The sequence below is a fragment of the Urocitellus parryii genome, chromosome 3 (assembly GCF_045843805.1).
Source record: "Urocitellus parryii isolate mUroPar1 chromosome 3, mUroPar1.hap1, whole genome shotgun sequence".
NCBI classification, from domain to species: Eukaryota; Metazoa; Chordata; class Mammalia; order Rodentia; family Sciuridae; genus Urocitellus; species Urocitellus parryii.
This window is the reverse complement of record NC_135533.1, coordinates 123996-150271: the sequence shown is the minus strand read 5'-3', so window position 1 is coordinate 150271 and position 26276 is coordinate 123996. Positions and strand designations below refer to the sequence as shown.

At 36.6% G+C, this 26276-nt stretch overlaps 2 protein-coding genes across 2 annotated transcripts in view; one reads left to right on the top strand and one right to left on the bottom strand.

The window, feature by feature from the left end:
- The window catches only part of LOC144253948 (vacuolar protein-sorting-associated protein 36-like), a 48730-nt gene extending 29069 nt beyond the window's left edge, over nt 1-19661 (top strand). The window contains exons 5-6 of the mRNA XM_077796651.1: nt 6532-6672; nt 18284-19661. Coding sequence (XP_077652777.1) covers nt 6532-6618 — 87 coding nt within the window. The 3' untranslated portion in view covers nt 6619-6672; nt 18284-19661. The remainder of the gene's footprint in view (nt 1-6531; nt 6673-18283) is intronic.
- Nucleotides 19662-22921: 3260 nt separating this feature from the next.
- LOC113178309 (neuronal acetylcholine receptor subunit alpha-2-like) lies at nt 22922-26276 on the bottom strand. Its single transcript, XM_077796650.1, has 2 exons — nt 26170-26276; nt 22922-23921 (listed from the first exon to the last, which is right to left on the bottom strand). The coding sequence occupies exons 1-2, from the start codon at nt 26202-26204 to the stop codon at nt 22922-22924; spliced, it is 1035 nt and encodes a 344-aa protein (XP_077652776.1). The 5' UTR covers nt 26205-26276.

The following is a 26276-nucleotide window of genomic DNA, read 5'->3' as shown; positions in this document are numbered from 1 at the left end:
AGAGAGAGAGAGAATTTTTTTAATATTTATTTTCCATTTCTCGGTGGACACAACATCGTTGTTTATATGTGGTGCTGAGGATCGAACCCGGGCCGCATGCATGCCAGGTGAGCACGCTACCGCTTGAGCCACATCCCCAGCCCAGCACTTAACTTTTTAAAATAATTTTTTTAGTTGTTGATAGATATTTATTTAATCTATTCAATGGGCAATCAATCCAACTAAACCTATGCCAGTCATTTTAGAGTCCCTTATACATCCAGAAAGAAGGAAGAAGGAAGGAAATAACGACAACAGTCTTCCAATACTTCTGTATGTCAAGAAAGAGGACACTTATGACCAGAATCAGCCTCTGATTCCTTAGCAGAAATGTAATCAACAAAATAGGGGGCATAATCATCTAAATAAGGTTTTCATAAAGAAAGTGGAATTCAACAAATTTTCTTCATTAAGCCTGTATAGTATGTAATGTGTATGTGTGTGTATTTTTTTTCCAGTGCTAGAGATTGAACCTAGCACTCACATATACTAGAAAAATACACTACCATTAAGCTACATACCAACCCTATACGTGTATATGTTGCATTTGTCAGTAAATGAATAGAGTTGGAGAATATCATGTGAAATAAGCCAATCCCACAAAACTAAAAGCCAAATGTTTTCTCTAATATGTGGATGCTAATACACAGTAAGGTGAGGGGGAGTACTAGAGAAGAATAACATTACCTTAGATTAGGTAGAGGGCAATGATAGGAGAAGAGGGGAGGGAATGTGGGGATAGGAAAGATAGTAGAAATAAACAGACATTATTACTGTATGTGTATATGTGACTACATGACCAAAATAATTCTGCAACATGTATACTCAGAAAAATGAGAAGTTATATCCAACTTTGTATGATATATCAAAGTGCATAAATGCATTCTATCATCATGCGTAACTGACTAAAACAAATTTAAAAATTAAGTTAAAAAAGGAAAAACACCCACACTAAGAAAATATATGCTCCACAATTCTTTCAAAATCTTTGGAGGAATTTAACATGCTTGCCTATATAAAAAATGATTGTGTTCAAAATTCTTAGAGCCTAAAAACCTCAAAATTTCATTGAGTACAAAACACAGGTCAGACAAAATACACAAAACAAATCTTATGCAAGTAGGTCTATGGCATTTTTATGTATTTCCTGAAGATAGTATACACCTTTCAATTCCTTATATAACCACCAAAAAGAAAAAAAAAATCTAGATTAACAAAGTGACACTCTCTGTTGTTTGTGTCTTAATGATAATGATAGAAAACAGGAAGGAAATTATTCATTCCTTGGATTTTTAAATCATCCAAAAGATCCTGTTCTCATGGTGCACTGTGACTCCAGTAAAGATGTATCCTTAGATTCAAGTGGTGTTTTGCTAATTTCCCTAGGTCCTTTGCTTTCTGATTTTTGTTTTATTTTCTTCCCTGACATTTCCTTGGCACTTTCTCCTGCTCCCTCTCCCTCTTTTTCTGCCTCTCCTTCTCCCTCTCCATCTATCAGTGTCCCTGTCCCCCTCCCTTTCTTTTCCTTTCCCTCTCTTCTAATTAGGCCACTTCTTTCTTCCTATCATTCTTGCTCTAAATATACTTGCTAAGTCCATCACTGCTACTGCCTCTTTTCAACGTTATCTTGTTTTAGGCACAATGCCAGTGCCATTTTTCTTGTGATTCGTGAAAGTCTTTCTTTCAGGTCCCTGCCCAGGCCTCCTACCCCCTGCCTAAGCTTTTCCTTTTTCCTCTATTATCTAGTACACGCTCTGTTATATTTCTAGCCCTTAAAGTTCACAGAGCTCATGAAAAAAGAAAACTACAGTTATGGTGAAACAACAGAGGTTTGTCCAAAAACTACCCTTGGTTATTTGGATCTAGTTTCCTATGTTGTTTCTAAACAACAGCTTCATTGCTCAGATGTGAGGGGGGAAAGAAATGCAAAAATTAAGTAAAAGCCCTGGAAAAAGCACTAGTAATCTGTTTCTTCTTACGTCTTAGGGTCACTCAATTGCCCCACGCCTGCCTTCATATGATAAAACAAGACATATTTGCATTTTCCCTTTTGCTTACTGGGCAGTTGAATAAAATATTTCTGTTCACCCAATTACAATTAACTCTCAGTAGCAATAGGACAAAACACATGCCATCCTAAGCAGCTAGTACTAAGTATATAGAAAATACATTTAATTTGAAATTAATGGGATGATCACAGTCTTCTTCAAAACACTGAGAAAAGAAATGAAGTTCCTGATGCCTGAACTCCTAGTGACACGTGCAGAATCTTATGGGGTAAAGAAACTCCTAGTGGACAATAATAGCCAGTTTAACAGTTTTATCTTTGATGCAATTTTTTGCTTAGACGTGGATTGATTTGAAAGTCTTTAATTGTATTTTGTTTTGTATTTTGTATTTTGTTTTTCTATAACATCCTTTTGTGTTTCTTCTTATGGCTGGATTAGTTACCTAAAAACATTTTCCTTACTCTGTAAGCACAAGGTACCATGTGAATTGCCTCAGTACTAATCAGAAGTTTTATTTTTCTTTCACAGATGAACAGGATTTTTACATGCTTTGAAAAAAGAATAAATATATTTAAAGTCTTAATAGGGAATTGATCATTACAAACATAATTGGATCCCTTGCCTTTCTCATTTTTTTACTCTACATGCATCTGCAGTAGTCTATTTACCTGCTGACCCACAGAAAAAACAAAAATCTATCTGATTATAACTGGAAACATTTTTTTTAAATTCTATATTTGCAAATATATAATATTTTTATTTATATATATTATATTTATAATATAATGAATCAAAATAACCAAAAATGATAGCACTGGGAATGTCAAATTAATTTCTCTGTATGCTATAACCAGAAGATATCAGTGCAGACACAGTAAATTGAGCTGAACTTACAAAAAATCTTTTATACACCTGAATTAGCCTCATGGGAAAGAAGAGAAGCAGAAAATATATGGATGCTAAATAGATCATTAGGAAATTAAAGATGAACAGAATAGACAATAAAGAAGAAAAAACAAAAAGCAGAAGTACAGCTATTCAATTAACACTGATGTATAACTGCAGATATTATATAGATAGAAATTCATATTCTAAGAATCTTCTAAAGAGAAATACTGCTGTGATAAGAGAAAAGGGAGCATTAACACTGACCAGCTTTTGAACAGTTATATTTTGCCCTTTGAAGTTCTGTGAAAATTGCACTGTACCAGTAATATTTAATTGTACCATAAAAAATAAACACCATTTACTTGATATAAAATAGGGATAGTATGTAAATTAGGTAAGTTTCAATTCATGTCTTCTTACATCTGTTGGCAGTTTAAATATTTTTAGTGTCATTAATTGTTATAAAAGTGCAAGAGTTGCTGTATGCTTGCCACTTAGGACCAAAGGCACAAAAGTCTAATTGAACTAAGTAATTAGTAATTTGTCATTTCTTATTGTCAGCAATTACTTTGCATTAGAAATCCTCACTGAAAATTCTAATTTGAAGTGAGGTTTGCATTTTATTGCTGTCCATCCAAATCAGTTTAAAATTGACAGCTACATTTTCATATAAAAATATAAAGATATTAAATATGCTTGAAAAAAGTGGAGCATACTCAGCTCCACAGAAAGGCACATGCACGTGTATGAGCATGTGCACATGCACACACATACACACACACACACACACACACATGCACACACACTGAGCCAACACCAAAGGAGGTGCTTTTATTTCCTCAAAAGGTAGCTGAAGTGGAAATATCACATCATTGTTGCTTCTGTAACACTCCAGGCTTCTGGTTTTTAAATTTACACACTGACCCCTGCCGTGGCGCTCTCACCTGCACACAGACGGACAAGGAAACAGCACACTATTAGACTTCTTTCTGGAGTTTCAGCTCCCCTGGGATATATGGATGTTGGACGGTTTTCCATTTGTTCTTTCTTCTCGCTTCACTAGCCATTCAACACTCCCTTTCCTAAGTTCTAAGCACCATATAAAGCAAAGGGGAAACTTTTATCAGCCCTCAAAAATAATACTAAGGAGGCAACTTATAATTAACATGTGACCACTGATGTACTTTAAATTAAGGGCAATTCAGTGAGTCAAGGTTATGCTTAGTTTCTTTCCTAAATGTTGCAGACATATATATTTTCACTAGATATTCTTCCTCTATTAAAGCATACCATGTGTTTCCTTTAGAGTGCAGCCAGATTTCTTAAACAAAGACTAGCTTTTCAATAGTCAAAATTTGAAAGTTAGAAATGAATTTCGCATATTTCTCTCTGCCCCATAGTTTAAATCCCAAAGTGTACAGCATATCTTTAACTAAAAGCCTTGAGTTAATATGTACATACACAAAAGCCCAGTATCTTAGGTGAGACAAACAAAAATTATTTGGGGAAAAGTATTTTAATATATTTATTATGTTAAAGCTGTCAATGTTCATAAAGAACAGATTTGATTTATTAACCTAGAGTTACGATTGCATTAGAGGGCAAAAGACAATGAAATTTTACAATTATGTCTCTAATAATTCAATAACTAATAAGACTGGTATTGAATGCATCTCGGTATTAATTTAAATGATAAGGTTACTAATTTCTTTTTCCCTAAAATATGTACATGTTAAAATTGACTTGCAACACTGGAAATGATAATGAATTTCTCTTATTTTTAAAAATGACACTCTAATCATTAATCTTAATTCATATAATTTCACAGAACAAATTTTCTACAGTTACTCATTTGGTAACTAACTAGATATATCACACATCTGTAACACTTAAGTGAACATTAATTAGTGCTAATTTACAATCAAATTCCAATGGAGAAGCAAATTATTAAGCTTTCTGGAACATCAAAAGTCTTCATGACTATTATTATGAAGAATGCCAGAACAAATTAATTATTTCTGCTTATAAATAATGTTTCCCACAAATCTTCAAAATGCATAGACTACTCTAGAATGAAAAGGATGCTAGTCTCATTGTTATTTGGTTTTATGTAGTAATAATCCAGTTTACTTCATTAACTGTCTTTTTTTTTCTTTTTTTCATTGCAGTAGAGAAAAAATTACCTGAAAATCCAACGTAGAATTTTTACATTGGGCTTATTATTAGAGATGTTTTGAAATAGATTAAGAAATTTTACTATACTTCTGTAAGATTTCACTACATGAATCTGATATTGTGCATAATATTCCACTATATATGAACCAAATATTAAATTATACATTTTCTTCCTCCCATGATTCATATTTCACATATTTCTAAAACAGTATGCTTACATAAGCCACAGACACAAACTCCTACTCAGTTCATTCTAAAATTGTCTATAATTGCCAATATGGCCCTGAAGAGGAGAGAGAATTAACTTAAAATTTCAATAAACACTGATCAATATGCTTGTAAATATCAAGTCCATAAAATGATCTTCCCTTTAAGTGTAGTTATGCCACAGGTACATGTTCCATATTTTGGAAGTTGACTGATCATTTTTAAATTTAGTTAAATCTGTCTCTAATAGAAACATACAAGAAATCTAGGAAGTCTGCCAGAGAGGATTTATTTAAAAAAGAAGAATGAAAAAAGCAACACCAGTCTGGATTCTCAAACTGTCGCTGTCTCCTGGTTTAGCATTAGCTCACAATCAGCTGAATAAAGAGGTCATCTCTGTCTAAGATGTAAAAAAATCACACGCCTCAGTTACTTTACCACTAGCTGTTTGTCATTCAGGAAAATAATAGTTAATCAATGTCTAATCGATGAAGATGTGTAACATATTTGTTTGCAGTCCTTCATCATCCTATTTTCCTGAATTGACTGGGGGTTTGTGTTCAGTACTTACAGAATCTATTACAATTGAGAGCTATAGATGTGTAGATAGTCACACCCACCCATATGGTCTCTTAGATATGTGTATATTCCATAGCTTTTAGCACTGTCTATTCTATGTTTCTATGTATAGTCTATGACCCCTAATAGTCTGTGGTTTATAAGTGTTGATATTTTGTGCAATCAATTGAGATTTTTCAAGTAATATTTCTTTGAAGATTTTCATAAGAGGGTATTTTAATTTTGTATTCATGAATTTGTTATTGTCAGTGTATGGCAATTTCCTCTGTTGGACCTCAAAACGTTCAGCTTTGCATAAAGAGAAAGGAGTAAACTCGGGGTGGGAAAAAATGAACAACATATGTGGTACAGAAATAAGAGCATCCAGATATCCTCAAAGATATATAGAAACTAGTTTGAAATAAAACTGAACAATTTTTAAACATATCATGATAAATCTTTAGAATACAAAAAATGTCACCACCTCCTGATATCAGGTAATAAAATCATAAATATAACAAAGTAAAAAGTCTGTTTTAATTTACAGCTAATAATCTTACATAACATATCACAGATACTTAATTTACCTTTGATGTTCCTTTAGTAGAAAAATATAAACCAGATCTTCTTAGAAGGACGTAAATTTTTTTTCCAGGACTTCTTTCCCTGTTCTTCCGCATGTAAGAAGCCATGGATTTCAGGATATGTGCTTGAACTTAGAAACATCTGGAAGAACAATTAGACTCTCCCCTAATATTATGGAATCAATGATTTTGTTGCCTTTTACCAATCAAATGTAAGTATGAAAACTAAAAAAAATCAATATCAAACATCAAAATTATAAACTAGTTGATTGTCTGTTTGTAAAGCTAGATATCATCTATAGGGTGAAGTACTATACTTCTCATCCTTTCTCATGTTTTTATTTTTTTTGTGTGTGAGTTGACAGTTTTACCTATTGGTTTCCTTGTGTTATACCATAGAAGACCACAATCCTGACTTCAATTATTAAAGATAAGAAGTTGAGCCAACTTCACTTTGCTGATGAGAATATACAACCTCTTATCTTCCATAGTTCTGTCATGGGGCATTATGGTAGGCTGGGTTTTTTCCAAAGAGGACTGCAACCATATTTCCCATCCCACGTGTCCTTCTGCAATTGCATCTTTTCTTTAAACCATGAAAAGGCGGATTTTGTTTCTCCATCCACCCTGAATCAGTGTAAGCCTATCACTGCTTGGACCAAAATAAAATTGTAGAAGTAACCCTTTGCCAGTTCTAGATATGTCCCAGCCTGATGGCTTTCAAACCAACTTGACTTCTGCAAGTCAGATGCCACACAGGAAATGTGATTATCTGGAAACCCCCATGGGTGAGAAGCCCAGTGAAACTGGAAAAACTCTGGAAGACGAAACACCTCAAGAAGGAGAAAGAGAGGACAGGAGTTGAGTGTCACAGCATGTGTGGTAAAAGGGATAGCTTAGAAGGGGACCTTGAATCTTCTCTAACCACTGAGTCAAAGTGCTTCAGAGATGAAGCAAACTCTTCTTAAATCCCTGCCCCTCAAAATGGTTGGCAAAATGCAGGTGGGTCCTTTAAACCATTAAGGTTTGGAAGACTGGGTTATACAGTAGTAATTAACTGAGATGGGGACACACATTGGTCACGGAAAGGAGAATGAAAGGGAGTCACTCTGTGTGTGTGGCCATGCTCAGTGTCCTTAATAAGACACTGGAAGTGCATTAGTGTCTCATTAAAAGAAGAAAATAGAAATCCCTATGAATCAACAAATGGAAGAACTGAAAGTAAGAGAAATTATTAACTACAACAATGTACTTTATTTTTAAAGTCTATTCAGGGAAATGCCAATAGTACATATTTACATTTTTAAAGTAATTTACTAATTTTTTTTTAATTTAATGAGCCACAGATATTAATTAATTGACATGTAAAACAGGCAAGTAGTTTTTTTAGTTTGAGTGCTTTCCAAGTTATTAAACCAAACCAATTAAATTTTTAAAAGAGAGTCATGGAGGTCACACTAGACAAAGAAGAAACCTTTTAAAAAGTGGAGACATTGCCTCAGTGGAGAGAAGAGGTCAGAGGCACATGCAGGACTATCTAATTCCAAAGCCTACATTTTTTCTTGTTTTTATAATTTGCATTAAAGCAATATAACTATGTAAGAGGAGGATTTGGGAAAGGAGATAGAAGAAAACCTCCACCCCACCACCGAGTCACAATACAATAGTGAAGCCTACAGGGAGCTGAGAGTTGGGAGTCCTGAGGTTGTCATTTACCCTAACATTCAGATGGAGGGGGGGGGGGCTCTGTGAAACCCAGTGGCATAGAAGCAGCCTTCAGAAAAACATCTGAAAATTAATCATATTTCTAAAATATTCTGAAGTATGAAAATAAAGCATGCCCATATTGAAAAGCCCACAGGAAACAAATCTATGGTAGATATGCCTGACTAACAGATTAAAATCATATTGTATTGGAAATATTAAAAGTTATCTTTATGAAATACCAGAGAATACTGCGTGAGTTCAGGAATGCCTAGAGCTTAGCTTCAATCCTTATGAAGACATAGCTCAACATTAACCTGTGAAAAACAACTGCAGAGCTTCTGATACCAAATCTACCAATCTATCAAAATTAAAATAAACTGTTCATTTATTGTAATGACAATATCTTAGGAAAATGCTCCCTCCCCCCAGATAACTGCTAGTTTGGAAGAAATGAATCTAACAGACACAAAAGTAAGGAGATTTTTAATTAGATAACCAGCATTCATGATTCAGCTAAGAATATCTTACAATTCTATGTCAGTATTTCTGTCACAGCTATTACAGATGTTGGTATATGAAACAAATATATCTGAATATCCCTCCATTCATTTAATTGCTAAGTATTTTATCACAAATAGAATTGAAGGTGTTTATCATGAATGCTAATACTATGTATCTATTGATAAAATGTCTTCAATTTACTGAGAATTTTGATTTTTCAAAAGAATAACATAACCTATACACACATCACAAAGCAAAACTCTAAAGTTTCCTTTCATAGCATACATTTTTAAATGTTTAAAATCCTTTGACAACTGGCCAGAACTGAGAAGAAAAATATTTTTAGGGGGGATGTATTGATTTAGGGCATTCTTTACCCAGCTTTTTGTTTGGTTGGTTCTTTGTTTGTTTGTTTGTTTGGTTAGCTTTTGCCACCCCCCTCAAAAAAATTAAACATTCAAGTCAACATGTCAAAATATGAGCATGCCTAATAAGGACCTAAAAGTTTCCCATTATTATGTGATTTCCTACATATTTTAATGGAAATATATATTTACTTGTAAAATTTGTGTTGGGGATATTTCACCGTTGGTTTCAGTTGCAAAAGACACCATATGCTCTGGAAAAAAATACTGGCAAAAAATAAAGGATACATTATCGCTAAACCCATGCTAGAAAAGTTTGAATTTTGACCAGTATAGAAATCCAAAGCAGAAGATCCTTAAGCCAATGTATCTAAAACCCACATTAAGTGCTTCTGAAGATGCTGGTCCTTGGACTGTACCCTCAGGCACCTTCCCAGGTAGAGCTGGGCCAGATGGCAATGATGCAGAGAGATGCTCCGACCTGGGGTCATAGGACACTGCCCTCAGGTTGACAATGAGCTTGTTCCCACATCTCTCCCCCAATCCTCCAACTACTCTACCAGTACGAAAAGACGACTGACCCATTTTACAAAATCAAGGCTCACAGAAGTCAAGGGCAAAGGCTGTACCCAGGTTCACAGTCAAGAACATAGAGAAACCAGGACTCAGTGTGGGAACTAAAAGTCCAACTCTTTCCACCTACTGTTTTTCCAAACTTGTTTAATCATAAAATTCACCCACAGCAGTTGTTTAAAATAGAAATTCCCAGACCTCATTCCTGGAGTTTCTGATTCCGTAGGTCTGGCCAGGTCTTGGAGTCTGTGTTTTTAATAAGTACTGGGACTCCCTTAGGTAAATTTAATGATCAGACAAGTTTGAAAAAATATATTCTACTATATTTCCTCTAGGACAGGGTTTTTCAACAGCAGTTCTACTAACATTTTGTCTAATAATCCTGTGTTTTGGGGCTGTCCTGAGCCTTAGAGGATGTTCAGCAGAATTCGAACTTTGTCCACTTTTGGCACTGCTCCTGCTGACCCCCACCCCACCCCCAGTCCTACAACCAAAACTATATCCAGGTATTGTCAGATCACCCAGTTGAACCATTGGCTCCAACTATACAAAGTGAATGTCTCATCTTGTTTAAATTACAAATAACAACAATAATAATAATAAAACAGAAATGAGCACCAAACCATATTTCTTTAAATACAAATTTTAAATTCTAGCTTTTAATAAAGATTTGCAACAAGAAAACACTTTTCCTTCAAATCTATTTAATTTTTGTTAGAACTCTTATGTTCTTTGTCAAAGATCATCCCATTATGTTTCTATTAATAGGTTAAAATAAAAGAGAATGTAAGAGATCTTTCAGGGTTTGAAAATATTCTATTATGGTGTGTATCATATATTTTTCATAAAGGATCATTTCAATCCAATTATCCAAAACTTCGTGTAAAAAAATGCTACTGCTGCAGAGACAAAAACAATTTAAACTAATGAGCCCAGAGGCTATTCTGACTTCTCTAGATCCCTAGTCTTCATTAGAATGTGACATACATTTATTTTCTTTTAAAGAGAATTATAATGAAAGTAGTATTTGCTATATAATATGCTACTCTTTATCTCATTTCTATTTAGCTCAAAAATTATTTCACTAAAAACAAAATAATTTGAAGCATCAAGATTTATGTCAATCTTAAATTTCTGGCTAAGCTACACATTCCCAATAATTACCAATCTATTTTTGTTTTAGAAAATTTCTTACTTAAGTTTCCTAAATATTGTGAAGAAAACTTAAACTACATTTTGGAATACATTTGAGGACCTATAATAATTTATCTCAAAGTCAAATGTACAGTTGCTTTGTCTAGTTTTTCTCTAAGGCAAGAAAAAAGCAATAATGCCTCCAAAGTAGGTTTACCTATATTTTTTAAGTTAAATGACTAAATGCATCTCAATTGAGATTTTGCAAGTAAGGCTAAAGAAATGTTTTATATGTGTCTGAACTTCTTGTATCATGGTGACTAATCATTGTTAGAATAAGAAATGTGAGTATAATTTTAAAGGGCCAGAATCACTAAATGGAACTGTATTTTATTGATAGTGACCATATTCTTCATGTAAAATTTAACTGATTCATTTGATTTTCATTGACTGTTAATGGAGATTTCACTTACCATTGGGTTTTTAAAGAATTCATATTTGGCATATTTTTTTCTAAAGTACAGCTTATTTACTTCTTCCATTCCCCAGTTAGACAGAAATTCAGTCATCCACTCATGGTCTTCTAGTGTTCTTTCTGTGAAGAATGCTTCAGTGAATATGTTAACAGATAAACTGACACACACACAAATAACTGTACAAACGTTTAGAATAGACTTTGTATACATGTCTCATATGCATAGAAAATTTCAACTCAATTCCTAAATATCCAGATTGATAAAAATTCCTCATCAATTTTGAATTAGTAATTCAATTTTTATACCAAAGCAGTCATCTGAAAAGAAAAATTTCATATCACAATGTAGATTTTGCTAATTCTCAATTTCCTTTTATTGCTATGCAAATTATGATATAAATTTAATCACAAACTGCATTAAGATACAAGAGCTATTCTTCCTCCAACTCATCATGGTGCCAAAATTAAAATATTTGTTTCAGGGTTGAACAATTCACCTCATTAAGGGATGAAGAATTTTGACAGATTCAACACACATTTAAGAGGCATAATCTGGGTAGATGAGAAAAAAAATTAAAATAGATGCTTTAAAAAGAAAATGTTAATGAAAGTAAATACAGATTTTTTAAAGAACCTCAATTCCTTATGGTACTTTGTACTTTCAAAACGAATATTAAGGAAAACATATCTTGTATTAAAAATAAAGATAATTAGGTAAGGGGGGAAAGCACTGGGTAGAAAAGACATTTGAATGATTGAAGCAATGGGAACTTAAATAGGTAAAACATAATACCAAATTCCTATTTCAATAAGAAACTGTAATGATGTTCATATATTATTATTTATAATAGCCTCAAACTGGAAGTTACCCAAAAGTCTAGTTACTTGCATATGAATATGACGTGAAAATAAATAAGTTGTATAAAAGCATTCCCAGAAACGTGGATTAATTTTAGAAACATTAAGTGAAAGAAGTCAGGCCCAAATAGTACATGCTGCATGATTCCACTTACATAGATTCAAAACAGGAAAAATTATGCTATGGTGCCAGAAATGTGAACAATGCTGATACAGGATAAATGAGGCATGCAGGGAACCGCTGGGGTAAGGTCAGTGCTGTGTTTCTTGATCTGGGTGTTGATTACCTAGCTACATGGCACTCTCTGAGAAGTCACAGAGTTATCCACGTTGGCTTGCTCACTTTTCTTTATGTGTGTCATAATTCCATAAAACATTGGGGGAAAAATGTAACTGTAAAATTATTAATGCAAAAGAGGAAACGGAGAACAGCCAACAAAAGAATAAGAGATTCTCTGCTTTTTTAGTATTTCTAGGACCTTTTTGAAAAGTATCTATGCCTCAGAAATTCAACGCTCAGTAGTGATCTGTGACCTATTGCACCTGAACCCTTGAAAGTAATGTCATCCTTAAATAGAAGCTTATTCATCTGAACAGAAGTTCTTGACAGAGTACTCAATGAATATGGATGAGTTTGAGTTAAGTGTATATCAACACTCTTGGTTCTGTTCTTAACTCTGATTGCTCCTTTTCTGTCTCATTGACTGGCTCCCTTCACTGCTTCTCTTTCCTACGACTTGACTTAGTCCTTCACTCAATACCTTCCTTTATCCTTCCTTAAACTAATTCACCACCTCCCCTTTTTCATCACATCTGGGAGGCTCTTTCAACTGGAATCTCTGCCTAGAAGTACCTTCAGCCAAGGTCCAGTCCTACCTTCTGACACTCTCCACCAACTCAAGCACAGTTCACCTGAAATGAAAGTCAGTATAGTGGTACTTCAAAATAGTAAACATGGAATTACCATAGGATACAGCAATTCCAGTCCTGTGTGAGTACCCCAAAGAAGTAAAAGCAGAGATTTAAAGATATTCGTACAACAATGTTCACAGAAACACAATCCATAAGAGCCAAAAGGCTAAAGCAACCCAATGTTCATCAAGGGACCAATGCATAAACACAATGGAATAGTCACTTTAAAAAAAGGGGGTGAAGTTCTGACATATGCTACACCATGGATGAACCTCAAAGTTACTATGATAAGTGAAAAACTACAATCAGAAAAGGTCAAATACTGTAATGCTACCATTTATACAAGACACCTAGAACAGCCAAAGTCACAGGGACAGAAAGTAGAATGGAAGTTGCCAGGAACTGGGGGTGAGGGGGGCAAGGAGTTATTTTTGACTTGGTATAGAGTTTCATTATGAGAAGATAAAATGTTCTAAAGATAAATAGTGGTGATCATTGCATGACAACATAAATGAATTTAATGCTGCTGAACTGCACATTTAAAAATAGTTAAAATGGTAAATTTTATGTGATACACATTCCATAATTTTTAAAAACACCTTAAAGCAAAATAAATTCATCTTTCTTTTTATATCTTAGATTTTTCTCCACTATGATGTGTTATTTTTACCACATTCTCTCAAAGAAATGTAGAATTAAGTCACACTTTCATTTTTCTCAACCTCCTCTCCAATAATCCTTTACTCCTGATATTGCAAGCTATCAGGTGTTATTACTCCAAGTGTCACTCATAACCAACAATTCCTACACACACACACACACACACACACACACACACACACACGCTTTTCCACCATCACTACTATTGTTGGACCATCATTTTTTTCTTGTAAAACCTCTTATCTCCAAATTTCTTCCAATCCAACCTGAACACTGTTATCACAGCAATGTGAATCCTGCTTAAAAAATTTGTCTACCTCTACTTGTTACAAGATAAACCAACGTAGTTTGGCAACTGTAAGTTATTCATCCATTCAATGAACAAAGATTTACTAAAGGCCTGCAATTTATCAGGAACTCCTGTTAGAGCTGAGATTTTTGTAGTAGATAAATCAGTAAGAAATAACTGCCTTCATGAGGCTTTGGGGAAGAAACTGATGATAAATAATAATAATAAATAATATCCTGCCCCTTTCCAGCACTAGAATGATTTTTGGTTGTTAAAAGTCCAATAGATTTAAACATGTGATGTGGCTCAAACCATAGTCTAAAGAATATACTCTAAAAGGGCTGGGGATGTAGCTCAGTGGTAGAGGGTTTACATAGCACATGTGAAGCCTGGTAGGTTCAATGTACACCAGCACAGAACAAAACAAAACAACTCTCCTCAAGAAGCCCTGTATCTAGCACAGTGAGAAGCAATTGCTGAGTCAATGTTAAGTCTAACCAAAAAACATGGACATCTCAAATGCCCCAGAGAGGAGGGAACACAGAGAACTAAGAAAAGGCCATGAATATAAGGGTCTTTATGCTTCAGGCAGTAATCTTGGAAGGAGCAAGAGTTTCCAGAACAAAAAAGAATTGGATAACAATCAGACAAGTACCTCCTTCGGGACTTACATGCCCCACCACAATGTCAGAAATGTGAAGGTGGGTCTCAATGTTCAACTCAGAACATTTTAGACCTGTATGCAACTCACTGATAGAATCTAAATTATTTATCCTAACAAGTCTAGGGAGTGAGCAAACAATAGAAAACTAAATTGTCTGCAAGGGCAGAAGAATCAGAGTGCAAAATTAGTTCCATTTTGTGAAATAAAATTTGCATTTTGGCATGTCTCACTCTAAGAGCTGTTTTACTGCTATATTTGATTCTTATAACACCTTTAAGTAGATGAATAGTGGCCCTAAAGATATCACATCCTAATTCATGGAACCTGTAATTGTTACCCTACATGGCAAAGCTTTTGCAGATGTTATTCAGGGCTTTGAATTGGGGAGAATATTCTAGATCAATCAAGTGGGCCCTAAATCGAACCAGAAGCATCCTTTTAAGGCACGGGCAGAGGAGAATAAACACAGACAAAAAAGAAAATGCAATGGGATCACAGAAGCAGACATTCAAGAGGTGTGACCCCAAGCCAAAGAATGCAAACAGCCACCAGAGTCTGGATGGAGCAAGGAACAGATTCCCCTTAGAATTCCCAGCAGGAAAATAACCCTCCATATTTGTGAAACTAAACATCCCTATTGTTTATGTCACCAAGTTTGTGGTAATTAGTTATAGCACTCTTAGGAAATTAATACAATAATCTAATGAGCAAGTTGTGTTTCCATTTTACTGATAATAACTGAGGTTTAGAATAGCCAATTTTCCCCAAGGTTGAACAGTAGCAACATATCTGACCCCACATGATGCTCTCTCCCCTGCACAGAATTACTGCTACCTACCTAGAGCTTCCCAACCAAGAGACATTCTCTGCCACCTACACTGTGTCTATTTATATCACAGGCATTCTTTCTGTATCAGCTAAAATCAATTTCTTGGTTTTTTTGCAGTTTTCATGTTTCTATTGCCTCAATTTTTTAATTTTGAAACAAATTCAAAAAATATTTGCTAATTAATTGAAAATAAACAAACGTATTTAAATTGTAAGGTAAAAATAATGGGCAACATTTCAAATTACATCAATCTTCATCTTCCATGAAAGTAATTATAAATCCTTTCAATTTGGACTGTATTAAAAGGTAAATACAACTACACTTTCATCTCCCTCCAGTCAGAATGACAATTTTCAAGAACAGAAACAATAATAAATGCTGGCAAGGATGTGGAGAAGGTACACTCATACATTGTAAGTTGTGATGCATATTAGTATAATCACTCTGGAAAGCAGTATACAGTAACCTCAAAATATTAGGAGTGGAACCGCTACATGACCCAAATATTCCCCTCGTTGAGAATTATCAAAAAAAAAAAAAAACTAAAAGCAGCATACATCTATATTTATTCACAATAGCCAAATTCTAGATTCAACTTGATGTCTATTGATAGACAAATGGATCAAGAAAATGTGGTAAATATATACAATGGGGTTTTACTCAGGTATAAAGAAAAATAAAATCATGGGGTTTCCCAGTAAATGGACAGAAATGAAAAAAAAAATCATGCTAAGTGAAAAATGCCAAACTCAGAAAATCAGTGTTGAATGTTTTCTCTCATATGTTGAAGCTGTAGCAAAATAAGGGAAAAAATGGGGGGATCGAATGTCATAAACACATAGGAAAGATCAGTGGAGTACAAGAATAACATTGAGAGGGAGGGAGGAGGAATGGGAAAGGGGAGAAGGATGGAATGAATTTAATAAATTCAGATTATATCCTCATATGACTATACCACAGGGAATTTCACCTTTTTAAAAACACCAGTAAAAAATAAATAAATAAATAAATGTGCAAAATGAAAATCAGTGTAATAGAGGAAAGAGCAAAAGGGTAGTGAAGAGAGGAGTGTAAGGAAAGGGAGCAGGTATTGAAATCAAATTTCATGCACCATGCAACTTGTCAAAATGTCTCCAACTACCATGTAGAACTATAATCCTCTAGTTTAGAAAAAAGATAAAAAAGTAAATACAAAAAGGATTCAAAAATCAAGCTATAACAGATGTGTGAACAGCTATAACAGATGTGTAACTAAAATACTACTACTACTACTACTACTACTACTACTACTAATAATAGTACTACTACTACTACTAATGATAATAATAGTAAAATGCCCATGGACACCAAAAAGTGAAATCTAATAACCAGGGTTTTTTTGTTGTTTTTGCTGTTGACCACATGGAAATAAAGGTCAGAATTCCAGTCTAGAAAGGAAAAATACGGAATACAATCTTTCAGAAAACTTCATTGAATGTTTAATGCCATTACTAGCATCAGGAAAATATTCTCATAATATTAAGAAGAAAAAAATGTCTTCAAAAATGTCATAAACTAGAATACATGTAAAAAAGTAAAAGATGTACTTTCCATTCCTTCAAAGAAAATTTCTGGTACCATCCTACTGAAAATTCAGATAACAGATAGAGGAAGCAAATTAAAATACAGAGGGTTGAACGCAATTAGGACTTTTGCCTCATATATCAGCCTGGTATTGAAAATAAAATTTTCCTGCTACAGAATCTGGCTTTTAAAGTCACATTACATTAAATATTCTTTTTAAATGTATACATTATTATCTCAATTTGGATGCATTGTCACATATTGTCCCCCAAGCAATCTCATGACATTAAGTATTAAGACTATAATAACCCAATAAATCCAGGTGGCATAAGTGATTATCAGTAAATCACATTCTACATTAAAAATAGTATTTGTTATTTAACAAAGACAGCTATCTAAATACGGGCCTTTATAGGCAGAAAGTTCAATAGGAACGTACAAGATGATGAGGTGGATTACTTTACCAGAAAAGGAAAACACTTAAAGGGAAAGTGAAAAGTTGCTGGTCACCAGCTTTATCTTGCCCAGGCCTGGCTATAAAATATCATTACCAAGAACTAAGGAAAGTTCTGGACCAGCCAGCTTCTAATCAATAAGCTTTCTCTTGACCATCCTTTAGCATTATCATAAATGCAAACAAATTTTAACCTATCAAGTAATACTACTAAGAAACTTACAATGTATTTTTCTAAATACCAAAAAGAAACAAATTAATCCTACAACCAGAGGCTCTTTACTGCAAAGTTCAAAACCAAGAAGAACTCAAACATGGAGTTATTAGCATTTGAGAAAAGACCCCAGGTAAGTTTCACACAAATTCAACATAATTGTTTTAAATACTTTATTTTTTGAAAACTTCATGAAGTTCACTTAAAATAACATATCAAAATGTTATTAAAACTTTAAAGACACATTTTTAATCATATAAATCCTAACCTCATATTTCCTACCCCCAACTACCTGATCAATAATTAATTAATTCTATTTTTAAACATTTTTCTGAAATTATTTTCCAGACATTGTAAAGTGAATTATAATTATCAAATATTACATATATGTAGACAGAAAAATAGGAAGAAAGTCTTCTTAAATTACTTGAAAATAGCAACTATAGAGGCAGAAAAGGAAAGAAAAGCTTCAAAGAGTTTAAACAGCTTCTTTAAAACAAAAACAAAAGCTTCATACTGTTTTTAAATTTTAGTTTTGTTTCAAATATATCAGTGAGGTCTAATGGCAATTGAAAAAAACTGTACCAAATAATAATAATTATGTGTAATTCTGTTTAATTTTCAGGAAGTTTATTTCTAAAAAAGAAAAGAAGATAAAGAAGAATAAAGAAAAGTTTTTCTGAAACTGTTGATTTAACTTCAAAGTCTTTTTAAAAAACCTCAATCCTCTAAGAATGGAAAGCGCTCACCTGTGACCTTCTGCCTGGATTTCTTTGCTGAATCTACTGAAAGTACAGCATGGGGCTCAAATAGAAACCTGAGTCCCTACTCTTCTCATCACTTGATAAGAGAAGAAACAAAAGTGGCTTTTACCTCTAATTCTCCCAGAAAAAAATTCTTTTGTATAACTTTGTTACAGGAAACTCCAGGAGACAAATGGTCCTTGTACTTCTCTGCACTGGGTAGAAACTACAAACGTTTTTGTCAATCTTATTTTCAGATAAAAATGAACAGCCTCTGACCAAGCAAAACAAAAACTGAAGAAGCAAAGAATAAAAAAGGGCTCAATTTCTAAAAGGTTCTTTAACCTAAGAATACTACTTAATATCACTAGGATCTCCCAGAAAATTGCCACTGCCAGATTCATCTCCCCAAGTGTGATATTAGGAAAATTGTGACACTTTGGCTTGATGACTATAAAAGCCCTGTAGTTGGTTCTCCAGTGAATTGAAATACACTTTGTATTAACTCAGACCCCAAAGTCATCATTTATATTCATAGAAAGCCTTATTCTCCACAAAATGTTTGCATATATGTTATCTGAAGATGACTGGGTAAATATCAGAAGCTCTATAAACAGCTTCCATATATTCCAAGCTATCCAGTGCATCCTTAAAGGATTCAGAGTAAATTTCCAGCTGGGCATGCCATGTGGTTTCTTTGTCCTCCTTTCTAAGCCTCTTCCATTTCTGTATTTTTGCAATCCATTCTTTAAATAATAACAATAATTACTATTATTATTATTGATACCAGGGATTGAACTCAGGGGCACTCAACCACAGAGTCACATCCCCAGTCCTATCTTCTATTTTATTTAGGGACATGGTCTCACTGAGTTGCTTTGCTGAGACTGGCTTTGAATTTGCGATTCTCTTTCTTAGCCTCCTGAGCCTCTGGGATTACAGGTGTGTGCCACTGCGCCTGACTCTTTAAATTATTTGATATAAATATTTTACAGCTTAGTACAACTTAGTTCAAAACAAACTTATTTGTTTTGACCATGAATTTCAAAGATGTATGCAATGCAGAGTCCTTGTTCCCATGGAATTACTATCTAATTTTAATAATATGATTATTATTAAGATCGTTGTAGGAAATGGTATAGAATTTGGCCCACTTTGGGGCTTCAGGAAGATAACTTAGCTAAGTCTTTTTAAATTTCTTTATTTTAAAATTGTCTCTGTTTCTTATTTTTCTTATTACTAAAAGGATACATTTTTATTAGAGAAAAGAAAAGTGGTAGTCACAATTCATGTTTAAATATATTAATCAGGAATAACCGCCTCTTGTCTTTTTCTCTGGTTCTACAAGAGGGTATGTGTGTACATTTTTCATAAAATTTAGAAAACATTATATACTTTATATGATATTTTTATTTAATCATCATTACAAATTGTATATTTTCCCACATCAGTGTTTAAAGAATAACTTCAAAAACATAACAAAAAGCTATATGATAAAAAATGTTGTAGCTCATGAATATACAATAATTTATAACATTCTTCTATTATATATACCATTAAGCTTCACTTTCCTGGTTAATTGATATTGTAAATAATTTGCTTTGAATAGCCTAATGTCTAATTCCTATCCAAAGTACTTGTTTCCCACTCCTGCAGATAGCATGTACTTGTGGGAGCAGCACCTCCCAGGACACAAAATATTGCCAATACTCCTAATGCCTCCTATACCTCTCTCTGCTTTTCAGGATTTGCAATTTCTCAAGGGATGTATGAGAAAAAGTGGTTCCAGCAAATGTGCTGATCATCTCAAGAAATAGCTTCAGAGCACCTGTAGTGTGCATCTAGGGGGAGACACATCTGTGAAGGAGGTAGATGTGTCTCCCTACTTGCTCTCAGATGGAAAAGGTGACTATGATAGGTTGAGTGTAAGAGGCTCCCAACTGCTTTTTTCTTTTGAACCTCCTCAGACTGTGGTACTATGTTAGCTGTCACTCGCCCTGAACAGCTGAAGGTTTCATTTTTACTTTGTTTTTATAGGTATTTTAAAGAAAGGGCTAGGTGAAATAACTACACCGTGGAAAATGCATAGCAGTAAGTCAGATAAACATGGGCAGAAAAGGGACTCCTGGGAATCACAACAGCAGGAGCAAGGACACTGAGAAGAAACTGCAGTGCATCAGAAATTTGTAGGCAGTTCTTGAACTACAAACAGTGAGGCTAGATGTGACATGGGCTGCAGTTACAAGGGGCAGGCAGGTCACAAGGTACTACAAGGCCCACAGAGGAACGTGGCCCCATATGGCATGAGAATCAGATCTGCATTCAGAGAGATAACCTTGATACTACTAGAAGCATGAGAACCAGGAACAGAATCCTGAGGAGAGAACTGGTGGGATCTGAACTCAAGCAGCAGAAGCTATGAGAACACGTAGAAGGAAAATTGGCTGAAGCAGGAGGTGCATGCAGGCAGGGCACTTCAAATTCTTGTTGCTTAAGAATTTTTTCATTTCCAGCCTTACATGTGCTACCAGGACACTGTGGTCTTTTAAAAGCTGCAAGATCAGGGCACATAGTTCACTATACAGGAGCCATATGCCACATGTCCCAAAGGCTTCAGGACTTTTTTTTGCTGGTGATAACGGTGATCACAAATCTGAGAGTTGGTAAGTTATACACAGCACAGAAAGCACAGCAACCTATCAGCCCCAGAAAACAAGAAAACACTGCCTATTTTGTTAAGAAGAAAAAAATGTGAAGAATCAACTTGAAAGCAGGCAGCAGTGAACTGTCCCCTCCCTGCACTGTACATTGCTTTTGTCTTAAAGAGATCACGTGGACGTGGCTGCACACATAAAAACAGTTTCATTAAAAGCCTCCAGTCATTCATTTTGCTTATTAAAGCCACTCCACAATGATATCCACAATGGAAATCTCAGCTGTTCTAGCAGTAATACTAAAATGCAATTAATTCCTTTTCCCAAAGAGTCTACAGGTATGTGCTGGAGGCATGTACTAATTGCCACTGCTTCGTACCATGGCTTCAATTAGGAATCAAAATGGGAGCAAGACAAACATGGATCCCATTAAGTTCCATAGGACTTGAAGCTGAAGTCAACTCCCCCACCAAGTTCCTCTTACAGAGATTATAAAAAAAAAAAAAAAAAAAAAAGAGTACTCCATCTGAGGATCTATAGTGACATCCAGTGGTTATCGAGCAAAGCACACCAGTTACAAAATCTGGTATATTACAATATAAAAGAAGGGAAAATATTTGCTGATACAGTGACATTAAAAATTCGATGGCTATTTTTGACTGGAGAGAACTGTGGATGTGGAATATTTGTCATAAACAAATAGTGAGAAGCCAAAAAATTCAATGTCTATAAAATACTGTGTACATCTAGAGTCACAGTATAACACACACTCAAATTAGGCAATTCAGAGAACAAAATCAGGGTATTTAGTTGCTTTCAATGATTTATTCTGCCTATTAAAATTCTAAAAATCAGAATGGGGGATACTCAATGGCACAGTGTGAGTTTAGCATACATGAGGCTCTGGGTTCTGAGCACTAGCACAAAAAAAATTCTCAGAAGCATATATTAGTAATTATGACCAGAAAATATGACAGGTCACTATTACATTCAAAGTTCCAAACATAATATTTCTACTAAGTTATACAAATTCAAGAGCAGGTGATTTCCAACATGATTTCTTGTGTTGTTCAGATAAAATAAGTTATCAGCTTTTTTTAAAGTGAACCAGATTGGCTCAGTTTGATCTTAGTAACTTCAGTACCACCTTGGAAAGAAAGGCTATGTGAAAATGTTCTTGGAATTCAAGATTTAACTTACAGTATGCCTGAGTGACAGAGATGTAGAATGATACAGGCCAGGGATGGATGCCTAGCTGCTCCCAAATTAATGATTAATTTTCTCCTTCACTCATCAAGGCTATCCAGTGATCCTTTCCAGCCTTTCACCCTTCCCTAAGTTGATAAGAGAATGCTTATGCTGAGCGCTAGATAAGGCAGAGGCTGCAGAGAGGCCCAGCCAAGTACAACCAAGAATCTGCAGGGTTGGTGGTTGACTCATGAGCTTCACAGAGGGCCTCATGAGCAAAGAGGAGAGGGGACCATCTAGCATAAAAGAGGAAGGCCATTGCCACAGGTGGGTAGCCCACCAGGCTCTCCTAATGCCCCCCTCCACCTCCCGTCACTGCCAACTCCTGTAGGTAGTGGCATAAGCATGGCACTGCAGAGTCCACATCTAAGCATGCCCTTCTCTGCTCGCTGTTTCCCAGTTAGGTTGAGCAGGGACATTCTTGACCTACTGCCATCAAGTGTCCCAAGAGCCAGCTAAATGTTCTCTCACAATTGATTCCAGACTCTTTGGAGCCATGAATGAGTGAGGCCAGCCCTCAGGGAGGGGACCAGGTTGGTCTAGCTACCACCTTGAGGTGGGAGGTTTCCCTGGTAAGCTGGTAGGGTCACCCAGGGGAGGCCCTCACCCAGATCTCACTCAGGAAGAGTCGGCATCCTCAGACCGCAGGTGGTCAGCAATATAGTTTACACCTTCCAGGGTTTTCTGTATGCGAGGCTCCCCAGGGGGAGCCTCCGCCCTGGGCCCTGAGGCCTGTGGGTGCAGGCGTCTGCAGCCATAGATGATACCCATGGAGGGGGCTGGGAGGCCTGCACACACCCATCTGTCTTTCTCCTCCTCCTCCTCTGCCTCCTCTCTCTCCTCTGCGTTCATGTTGGTCTCCAACCAATAACAAGATGGGCCGAGTTTCAGGCCTGGGGAGTCGTGTGGCTCCAAAGGAGGCTGGTTCATCAGCAGCCACCGGGGCACACGTCCCAGCAGGGCCACCCGCACCCAGCGGGGCATGCTGTGGGTGCTGGGGGAGCGGTGGTGCACGTTGAGCACGAAGACGGTGATGACGATGGAGAGGGTGACCAAGATCATGGTGAAGAGCAGATACTCGTGGATGAGCGGGATGACCAGCGAGGTGGACGGGATGATCTCAGTGATGAGCAGCAGGAAGATGGTCAACGAGAGCAGCACGGAGATGCACAGCGTGACCTTCTCGCCGCAGTCGGAGGGCAGGTAGAAGACCAGCACGGTGAGGCAGGAGGTGAGCAGGCAGGGGATGATGAGGTTGATGGTGTAGAAGAGCGGCAGCCGGCGGATGACAAAGGCATAGGTGACGTCAGGGTAGATCTCCGAGCAGCAGTCATACTTCTTGCTGTTGTAGGTGCCCGTGGCATTGATGATGGCCCACTCGCCACTCTCCCAGTAGTCCTTCAGGTCCACCGTCTGCTCCATCAGCTCCAGGTCGATCTTGGCCTTGTCATAGGTCCAGGAGCCAGACTTCATCTTACAATTCTGCTGGTCGAAGGGGAAGAAGGTGACGTCGATGCTGCAGGAGCTCTTGTAAATGGCTGGGGGCACCCAGTGCACAGTGCCCGTGGAGAAGAGGTGCGCTGTGGTCATGTGGGTCACCGCAAACTCCCCTTCTGCACTGCGGAGAGAAGACCAGCTGGGGGCTCTGCACACCCACCTGACCCACCCAGACTGCTGCAGAGAGCAACCTGAACAAGGCAGTTCTCAGCTGGCCAAGTGTCCCATCTTTTGCAAGGGTATAAAATTTCCCCAGAAGATGAATACACTTGAGTTTTCTTTTCATATAACATCGTTTTAATTGCAAAAGGTGGAGTTTTGAAGAACACTGGTAAGTACCAAGAATTTTTAAAATACCCACTAGTAACATTGTGATATTATACATGTCTATTCTACTGTCACACAGACAATGTTTCTGATGGTTTTGCATATTTGAGGTCACAGGGTGTATGCAGTTCCATTGCCTGTTTTATTCCTTTAATATTTAAGAGTGATAATTTGAACTGTACTTTCCTAGCACACAGTGAGCAAGCAGCCTCTTAGGTAGAAGATCATGACTTTTCCACTTGGATCTTTTGTTCTTTGCTCAAGAGACCTAAGATTTTGGCTAGTGAGGAAACTTCCTGGAGTCCATGCATCTAACCTCAACCACTAGGGCCCCCCTAGGAGGCAGCTTGGCACCAACAGGAGGCTGACTGGAGAGCTCAGGGAGGACTCAGCCAAGGGAGGGTAGGGAGCACCACAGCAGAGGGCCCTGCAGGAACAAGAAATAGCTGGGGCCAAGGAAAACCTTAACAGCGCTCACTGGAGCCACCAGGTGGGCATCATAGGGACTGTGGTAGATGAGGTTGGGGACTTCATGGTAATGAGAATCCAAAGACTCACAAGGACTATGGGGAAACTGGAATAATGGTGACCAGGCAGATGGGACTTTTTCAACTCCCCCTTAGCTTCCTACGGTCTGTCCTAAAGTCCAGGGCATCAGAATACAAGGGAGTTTCCCATGGAGTAGTTCCATGGTAGAGAGACAGACTGGCTGGAAACAGGAATTTTGAAAGAGAGTAACAAATACATCAGGCAAAAAGTCAAAAAGAAAAAGAAATTAAAGGCATTTTGGTCATTTCACATAGTTGCCACTAGATGGCAACATGCACCCATTTGGTGAAAGGAACAGTTCTATTGATTGGCCAGAGTGCAGTGCCTGGGTGGAGCAGATGTTTCTTTTTTGGAAAATCGTCTTATTGGTCATGGCTTTATTGAAAATCCTGACATGTGAAGTTGTATCTGACCCTAGGAAAAGTCTCATATTTCTGCCAAACTAGAATGTTCCTGGGTGCCAGCTCCTGGGTACAGAGCAATGGGGTGGGGGTGTGAGTCAGCAAACACAGGTACCTGCAGTGTCAGACCTGCCAGGTCACCCAGTAGCAAGTGTGTGTTTATCAAGACGGCTTAGGTGAGAGGGCGCTGGGCCTGCCTAGGACCAGACAGTATAAGGAACTGGTGTAAGGAAACGCTGACCTCTCTGGAGGTCTAGAAATGGACTCTCTCTCTATGTTTTATTGTTCAAAAATATCATTTCCAAGGTAGGGTCTGAGGGATTGGGAAGTGCTGGGTAAGCTGGTTTCTTTGCTGCAGGACTTAAAACAGCATTTAAAACACTATTGTGCTCTGCTGGCTTCCAAAGCCCTTGGCAGGGGATGACAGACATACAGTGTGATACAAAACCATGACCACAGAACCTTGTCATAGCTATTAATATCTTAATATCTTAAAGCAACCTGCTTTAAGATTGCCTGATACCAAACATACTAATAAAAATATAGATTTCTATTTCTCCTATCAAAAAGTATCTTAATTCATTGATTTTTGCCCACTGGGATTCTCTATAGACTCCTCCCCCTGCCCCCCCCCCACCACCCTCCAGCTTCTGTTAGCTTCTAGTTGCTAGGGTGAGATTGATCCTTTGGGTCTTGAATCCAAGGCAAGTATAAGAAAACATGATTAAAGAAAAAACATACCCAGTGAGTTTGTTCTTCAAAGGTGCTACTATAGGATGCCACTTACCTGGTCAGACAATATTGCCATCTTCTAAAATTTCAACTCTTAGGTATTTTTAGAGAGCCTGAACCACATTTTCCAAAGGATACTCAGAGTTGGCAAATCTGTCCCACTATCACCGTGCTACAAATGAATACATCTTCAGTGCCCAGTAAATGTTGGTGTGTAGGAGGGAGAGAACAGAATGGAAGGAATAAAAGAATACAGAGGAGGGTGTTCTCTGCTAAGCATTAAGAGGGAAATGATGAAGCCCCCCATGTCCCCTTTACTGTCCCTCCTGGTGGTCTTCTCAGGGCTCCATGGCTTCCTACTTGTTGTAAAGGACAATGTCAGGGATACAGATCATCTCTGAAGGGACCCGGAGGGAGGTGATGTTGCCAAAATCAGCAAGGTTCCAGCGCAGCTTGTAGTAGCTCCA